General features: G+C 30.4%; 1 protein-coding gene across 1 annotated transcript; it reads left to right on the top strand.

Annotated features, from left to right (window-relative positions):
• The first annotated feature begins 211 nt into the window (after positions 1–211).
• LOC107483955 (uncharacterized) lies at positions 212–4,618 on the top strand. Its single transcript, XM_021140323.2, has 4 exons — positions 212–311; positions 3,533–3,962; positions 4,052–4,285; positions 4,368–4,618. The coding sequence occupies exons 2-3, from the start codon at positions 3,536–3,538 to the stop codon at positions 4,120–4,122; spliced, it is 498 nt and encodes a 165-aa protein (XP_020995982.2). The 5' UTR covers positions 212–311; positions 3,533–3,535; the 3' UTR covers positions 4,123–4,285; positions 4,368–4,618.
• Positions 4,619–7,634: the final 3,016 nt, after the last annotated feature.

Raw genomic sequence — 7,634 nt, 5'->3', positions numbered from 1 at the left:
GGTTATTTGGTAAACTTTCTTCACAGAGCTTTGTGCATTTTCCACTTCTTGGGATTATCCTGGTTGAATATATGTATCTTTTAATTTGTTAATGTTATTCGTGGCAAAAAGAAGATACCTTATGTCTTTAAGAAGATATTTGTTAATGGTATTTGTTTTCTTTTTTGGTATTTGTTTTCTTTTAATTTAGTTGTAATTGTCACAGAATAATAAACAACATCTCAACATCTCAACCACAACCTACAAAGTTAGTTAGCTGCCATTTCCAAACCAAAAAAGAAAACATAAGTGGTGTGCGGTCCCTGAACAAGGTTAGTTGGTTGTCTCACCAAGCAAGCTAATTTAGTCTCTTTGTTTAACTATTTTTCAAACAAATCTCTTTTTATAATGTTCATATTTAGTGATAATGATCCTTAATACGATAAATAAAAATTAAATAAATTTCTATTGAGTTTTTATTTTCTATAAAATAAGAAGTAAGCTTGAGAATTAACGAGCCAATTGGAACCTTTACTTTTGTCCTAACCATGTGATTTGGTGTTGTGACTTTTTTTTTAAAAAAAAAAATATAAGGTGAGTAAAATTAATTTTCGACTATATATAATGTACTATTTGATTGTCTTATTACTTTTTGGGTTTGGACTTCCATTAATCAGTGAATTCTATGTTTAACAAATTGAGTTGAATGGATAATCTAAGCTTGATTTTCCTTGGTAAGCTTGGTAAAGATGTTAGTGGAGTGATAAAAAATACATGGAGAAAGAGGAGCATTTTTTTCAATCTCCCTTATTGGGAAACAAATTTGGTGCGACATAACCTTGACGTGATGCACATAGAAAAAAATGTGTGTGATAACTTGATATATACACTGTTAGGTCTGGGTAAAAAGTCGAAAGATAACTTGAAGGCTCGGTTGGACTTAAAAGAGATGAATATAAGACCTAGCTTATGGCCTCAACAACGAGCTAATGGAAAGACATTTCTCCCTCCTTCTTATTTCTCAATGTCTTCTGCTGAAAAGAAGTTATTTTATGAAGTACTAGAAAATGTTAAGCTTCCACATGGCTATGCATCTAATGTCTCTCGTTGCATTCGGAAACAGAAAATATCAGGGCTAAAATCTCATGATTGCCATGTTATAATGCAAGAACTTCTTCCACTTGCTTTACGAGGAACAATAGATAAAAAGATGAGCTTTGTTTTGATCGAATTGTGCACATTCTTTCGAGGGATATGTAGTAAAAATCTTGAAGTGGAAAACTTAACACTACTTGAGGAGAAGATTGCCTTAATATTGTGTGACATGGAGAAGCTGTTCCTCCCATCATTTTTTACAATTATGGTACATTTGGTTATTCATTTAGCAACTGAAGCTAAAATTGCAGGTCCGGTCCAATATCACTGGATGTATCCAATAGAAAGGTACGGATAATTATATATATTAGATTTAAATTGCAGGTTCAGTCCATTTTCATATATAGTAGAATAATATTAACTTATATTATAGGTATTTATGCACTTTAAAATCATATGTTCGAAATCAAGCATGTCCAGAAGGTTCTATAGCAGAGGGATATATTTCAAATGAGTGTTTGGCATTTTGCTCACTATATATGGAAGGTAGGGATTCAAGATCTTATTGGTCAACAAAAAATAAAATAGAGATTGAGCATGAGGCTGATCAAGAAGGATGCCTTTTTCCTTCTATTGGGAAGCCATTTGGCAAAGAAGAAGCATTTCTAATGGATGATAAAACATGGTTGCAAACCCATCGATTTGTGCTCTTCAATTGTGCTTCTAAAGTGGATGAAGATTATAGAAAATAAGTGATCATCTAGCTCCCTTTATTGTTTACCATATATAACATTATTAGTGACATATATATGGATCACATGTACAGTGAACATATTAGTGAGATCAAGAGAACACATCGCAAGCGTCGCCTTTCTCCACATCAACTTGATCGCTTGCATTTTAATTAATTTCATGAATGGTTCAAGGATGAAGTAAGTAAAGGATTTAATTATTAGTTTTTGGTTAATATCATGTTACGTTCTCAAAAGTTTATAGCTTCTATATTATTTTCTGATTAGATTAACAAGTTGGATATCACATTTGGTACCCAAAGTGATATAAGAACCCTTTCACGAGGTCCAAGTTACATTGCAAGACGATTCAAAGGTTTTGATTTGAACAATGGGTATCAATTTTGAACAAAAAAGCATGAAGAGTCCAAGGCAACACAAAATTCTGGTGTCATGTTTGTCTCAAAGGTGATTAGCTATGCAAGTGCAAGTGACAATGCTCCCAAGTCGGGAAATATCAATTATTATGGAAGATTGACTGATATTATAGAGTTAAATTACTTTGAAGAATTTAAGGTTGTCTTGCTTAAATGTGACTGGGTTGACATAACCAAAGGTAGAGGAGTTAAGAAAGATGACTTGGGTTTCACACTAGTGAACTTTTCACGCTTAATACATACCGGTGATCAAAGAGTGATGAACCTTTTGTATTTGCAAACCGAGCTCAACAAGTGATATTTGTGAAAGATCCTCATGATCATGAATGGTTTATCCCTAGGCTAATTAGTCCTCGAGACATATATAATATGGGAGAAAAGAAAATCATGCAGTTTGAGCAATTAATGCAAAATGATAATGGTGACATAACTTTGGGGAGTGGATCCTCTCCAGTGAGAAAAAAACTGGATGGTATCCAGTGTTCAATCTAACCATTCATTGCGCTCTCTCTCTTATTTATTTCTGGTCCCACTCATAGAATCAAAGGTGATAGATCACACTGGATTCTATCAATTGTTAAAAAAACTGGAGAGAATCTTTTTCCCATAACTTTGTTAGAGGAAATTCGTCACTTTGAGGATGAGAATAATGATTGGGTTAGAAATGGGGTTAATGGTATAGTAATTGATCATGGACATTCACCAAATCAAACTGATGACAATTCTAAGTAAGTTAGGTAATATTTTGAGAACTCTTACATTTTGCATTCTCATTTTTCTGCTTTTTTCTTATTTTTATTTATTAATTTTATATTTTTTTATTTAGAGAGGTGTACCAAGTGATTTGCATTTTGCTGCACATGCTCGTTTGGGGAGGTGTTGGTACACGCATGGAAAAGCAGATGCAGCCCTTACTTTGATATATAGCTCTTACTTTGATGTTTTGAATTTTGACCTTTGAGATTGAAGGATCTTTTATGTCTTAAGATTGGTTACTTATTCTGTTCATTAATGTTGACCTAGGGAGTTTATATGTTATTTTATCTTTTTCTTTTCTCCATCGTGAAATGACATTCATGTTAGTAAGAATCTGATTTCTCTTATAAAGCTGGTATAATATAATTTGATTCACTTTACCCTTGTCCTGCTATTACATGGAAGCCTTGGAAACTCAGGTTAGAATCCTTGGGTTCTGTTTTTTGATAATATTTTCTGTTTTCTGTAATCTGTTTTTTGTTTTGTTTTGTTAAATGTAAAGGTTTTATACTTTAATTTCTATTGACTTTGTAGGATATGGATGCATCAAAGAAGAACTATAAAAAGTCAAATATTGAAGGAAACAGTTTGGAAAATAATTTAGAGTCAAAGAAAAAGGAGAAACATAAGAAGAGAAAGAGAAGGCATGAAATTGATGGGGAAGCTACAAGGAATTCAGAAGAAGAGGGCTTCACCAGTATAAAAAAAAAGAGAAAGAGATTGCAAGAAATCAGTGCTTCAATGGCAAGCAAAAGACACAAACTTACTGAGGATAATGATCTTGAGAGTGCTGTCTCAAGTACAGATTTAAGAGTGCCTAAAAAGAGTCGTGTCAGATTTGTTGAAGAGAAAAATTATGCTGATGAAGTGCTTCCTTTTATGGAGCAACTATTGAATGATGAGGATTTGTCTCAAACTCCCAATATTTCTGATAGTATAAATTCTGAGCAAGATGAAGAATTAGGTGATATTATTATTGCTTCAAATATGATATTGTTATATTTTTATATTTCTTTTCACTGAATAATTGCATTTTTTTGTTATGTCATCTAGAGGCAAAGAGGGTTAGAGGACCTACATTGTTGAAAAAAAATTTGGAACATGCCTCGTGGAAAGACAATTGATGTACAATTTAATAACCGCAACCAAGCTATAAGAAAAGAAGGCAGAAAGCTTGCTAATTTTCTTAGTATTCTAGCTAGAACTCCTTCAATAATGCCTTTAAACATAGATGACTGGAGATGTTATGATAAAGAGGAGAAAAACAAGTTGCTGAAAATTGTGAGGGTAAGAATTTATTATTCTTAATGGATTCTAATTTAATTTAATTTAATTTAATTTATTAAGAAATTGCTTGAACATTTTGTAGAAGAAGTTTTCTATTCCAGTACGTGGTGAGGAATTTGTAAAAAGATCAATTGGGAAGAAATGGAAAGACTATAAATGTGACTTAAAAGGTATATATTTGGGACAGTACAAAACCAAAGATGTTTTATTGAAGAATAGACCGGAACGAATCCCAAAAGATCAATGGATTGGTCTTGTCTCATATTGGTTCTCTGATAAAGCAAAGGTACTTTGAAAGCCTTATCTAACATGTAAATATAAGATAAATATTATTACTGAATCTAATAAGGGTTGTCTTCCTTTGTTTTATTAGCATTTCCTTATTTTTTAATTCTAATTCTGCCATAACTGTAGCAAATTAATTAGGCCAAAGTAGATTCCATGAACATGCATGGAGAAATAGAACTTACTATTTTACTAAAACTGTATAGATATAGAAAATAGAAAAATAGAGAAATAATGGCACGTGTGTGTAGTAGTGTATTTTACTAATCCATAATGTGTTATGATAGAAACGTACCCAAGCAAATAGGATTAATAAGGCAAAGTAAAAAATGCCTCACACGGGAGGATCCAAAAGCATTGCAACTTTGATGGATGAACTGGTACTTATGCGTAATTTTTATTTCAGATATTTTATAAAACTGCACTGTTTTTTTTTTCTAGAACCATTAGCAACGCAGCACAGTATATATTATATGAGAACACTGAAAATTTTTCTTTTTTGCACTTCTCTTTTGACTTTGTTATTTTGTTAGGCCAAGGATGGAATCGAACCTTCACGAGCAGAGATTTTTCTCAAAATTCATAAAAGGCGTAAGGATAGTAGACCATTGGATGAGGAGTCTGCAAAAACAGTGGTAAAATTTATGAATTTGTATCTTCTTGTTGCTGTGATTGAAAAGTATAAAGGAACTAAATCATGCATTTAGTTCTAAAATAGAAACATACATGTATCCTCCTTTTTAGCTTCACTCAATTGTAACATTTAGTTTTTTCTATATAGGAACTAATTGAAGAAAAGTTGAATAATGGCGAGCTATCTAATGAAGAATCTATTAATGGTGTTGCTTGGGAAGGAGCTATTTATTCTCATGTATTGGGAAGTGATAGAAGTGGTTACATACGTGGTTTAGGACTTGGTCCAACACCTTCTTTATTGTGGGGTAATAAATCATCTGATGGTAAATTTGTTTTAGATGCTTTAGCTAATGAGGTTGCTCAAAAATTACAACAAGAAATAAAGGTGCTAAAGGAGAAATATGAAGAAGAAATGAAGTTGATGAAAGAAAATCAAAATAAAATGTTTGCTGAATTATCTTTTATGAGACAAGTTTTGTGTAAGCTTGTTTCAACAGGTTCATCCATGACTCAAAATTTCAATGAAAATTCTTTTATGCAGGTAATTTTTGAAATTTGAAAATTTTTTTTGTGAGCTTTTTTTTTTAATTTGACATTACTGCATTTATTAGGTTCCTGATGCTAATAGTGGTCATGAGTTAGCACCATCCAGCACTTAAAATCAGGTTTTGATGCTAATAGTTATTTTTTTGAAAGATTATATCTTTATCTATTATTGTTTGAATCCATCACTAATTAACTAATACCAACTGCTTATTAAGATATGCTGTTTCAGTATTTTGGCAACACATAAAAAAAGGGTCAATGATTTTTGTTCTTATTCCCTTTAGATTATTGAAACAAAGGTTTATAACTTGATTCAAAATATAAGCATAAGTAGTTAAACTATTATGGAATATATAGTTGTTATATTCATAATATTGGTCTACCAAAAAAATTAATATCTGATCTATCTAAACGAAACAAAATATAGTAGTGCTAAAATGTACTTTATTATAGTTGAAACCTTAAGTTGGACACACCAAATAAAGCATTTATTATTGATTTTTTAATGGTTAAAACATAGCTTAGTTGATTACTTCCTAGTTAAAACAGTAGCTTACTTATAATATTAGTTCCTAGCAAACATATGTTGTATTTTACCGAACATGAGTTCGTTTGATGCAAGGAAGATCTTCATAGTTATCCATTTGAAGTGGATATGTTGTTTAGAATAAGTATCACGTTTTCTAAGGATTTCCATGCGTTAAAGGTTATGTTGTAGGTGCGAATTGATGAAGTTTGGATAGGATGCTTTTTCTTATCACTGTTTATATTTGGGTGTGAAGCTTGGTTTTATATATTTATTGATGCGTGACTTAGTTTAAGAGTGCATGTTTTAATATTATTATTATTATTATTATTATTATAGAAAAAATTATAGGTTGTTAGTTATAATAAAGTGAGTATAATTAAAAAAAAAAGTCTTTAAAATTTTAGCGGCAATAGTAATGGCAGCTAAAAGTGAATAATATTATAATTTTAGAATTTTTTTAGCGGCTATATAAATTGCCGGTAATATGGATTTTAGCGGCAATAGTAATGGCAACTAAAAGTGAATAATGTTGCAATCTTAGAATTACTTTTAATGGCTATATAAATTGCCAAACAAATGGCCGCTAAAAGTTATATATTTTTTGCGGCCATTAAAACAGTCTTTACCGGCAAATGTTATAATGGCTACTAAAGCAGTAAAACATTTTAGCGACGAAGCATAAGACGGCTAATGTCAAATTGCCAGTAAATGTATTAGCAGCTATTTTTATTGCCGCTAAAAACAAAATAAATGGCCGCTAAAAGTTATTATTTTTGTAGTGATTTTTATCTTATATAATTTATGTTCCATATTTTTTATCTTTTTTATTTCATAATACAGTTGGCTTTGAAAATGTAATTATATTAGGATGGAGAAAAGAATGTAGTATATTTTAATATAATTTTCAATTGAAAATATATTTTAGTTATTGTACTTTTCTTTTCCGATTTATACGATCGTCCAAAAATGTAATAATACAAATTTTTTGTTTATTTAAATAATGAATTAGTTATCTTAATTTTTCTAAGTTTAAATTTAACTAGTAATTTGAATACTATTAAAAAGAGATATCAAATATACCAGAAATTAAATTTTATCGGATAAAATTGTGTAGTTTAAATATGATTTTATCTAGAATTTTTTTATATAATATAATTATTTATAAAAATTAAATTTTAATAGTAGTATATGTGAAATTAGTAAAAATTTATAATTAGAAAATTAATATCAGCAACCGATTTTAGATTTTCAGATTAGATATTAGGACTAATTTTATTAGTGACTGATTTATCGACCAATATCGTTTGGTACTAGTTTGGTAGCATTGGTTGAAAATAATCGCTAAGATCGGTC

Source organism: Arachis duranensis, chromosome 4 (genome assembly GCF_000817695.3).
Source record: "Arachis duranensis cultivar V14167 chromosome 4, aradu.V14167.gnm2.J7QH, whole genome shotgun sequence".
NCBI classification, from domain to species: Eukaryota; Viridiplantae; Streptophyta; class Magnoliopsida; order Fabales; family Fabaceae; genus Arachis; species Arachis duranensis.
Note: the sequence above shows the minus strand (reverse complement) of the source record. Positions and strands in the feature narration are given on the sequence as shown.

Coding starts and splice junctions, on each gene's coding strand:
- LOC107483955 (XM_021140323.2), top strand. CDS start 3,536: ATGGATGCATCAAAGAAGAACTATAAAAAGTCAAATATTGAAGGAAAC. Junction 3,963..4,051: donor TGAGCAAGATGAAGAATTAG/GTGATATTATTA, acceptor TATGTCATCTAG/AGGCAAAGAGGGTTAGAGGA.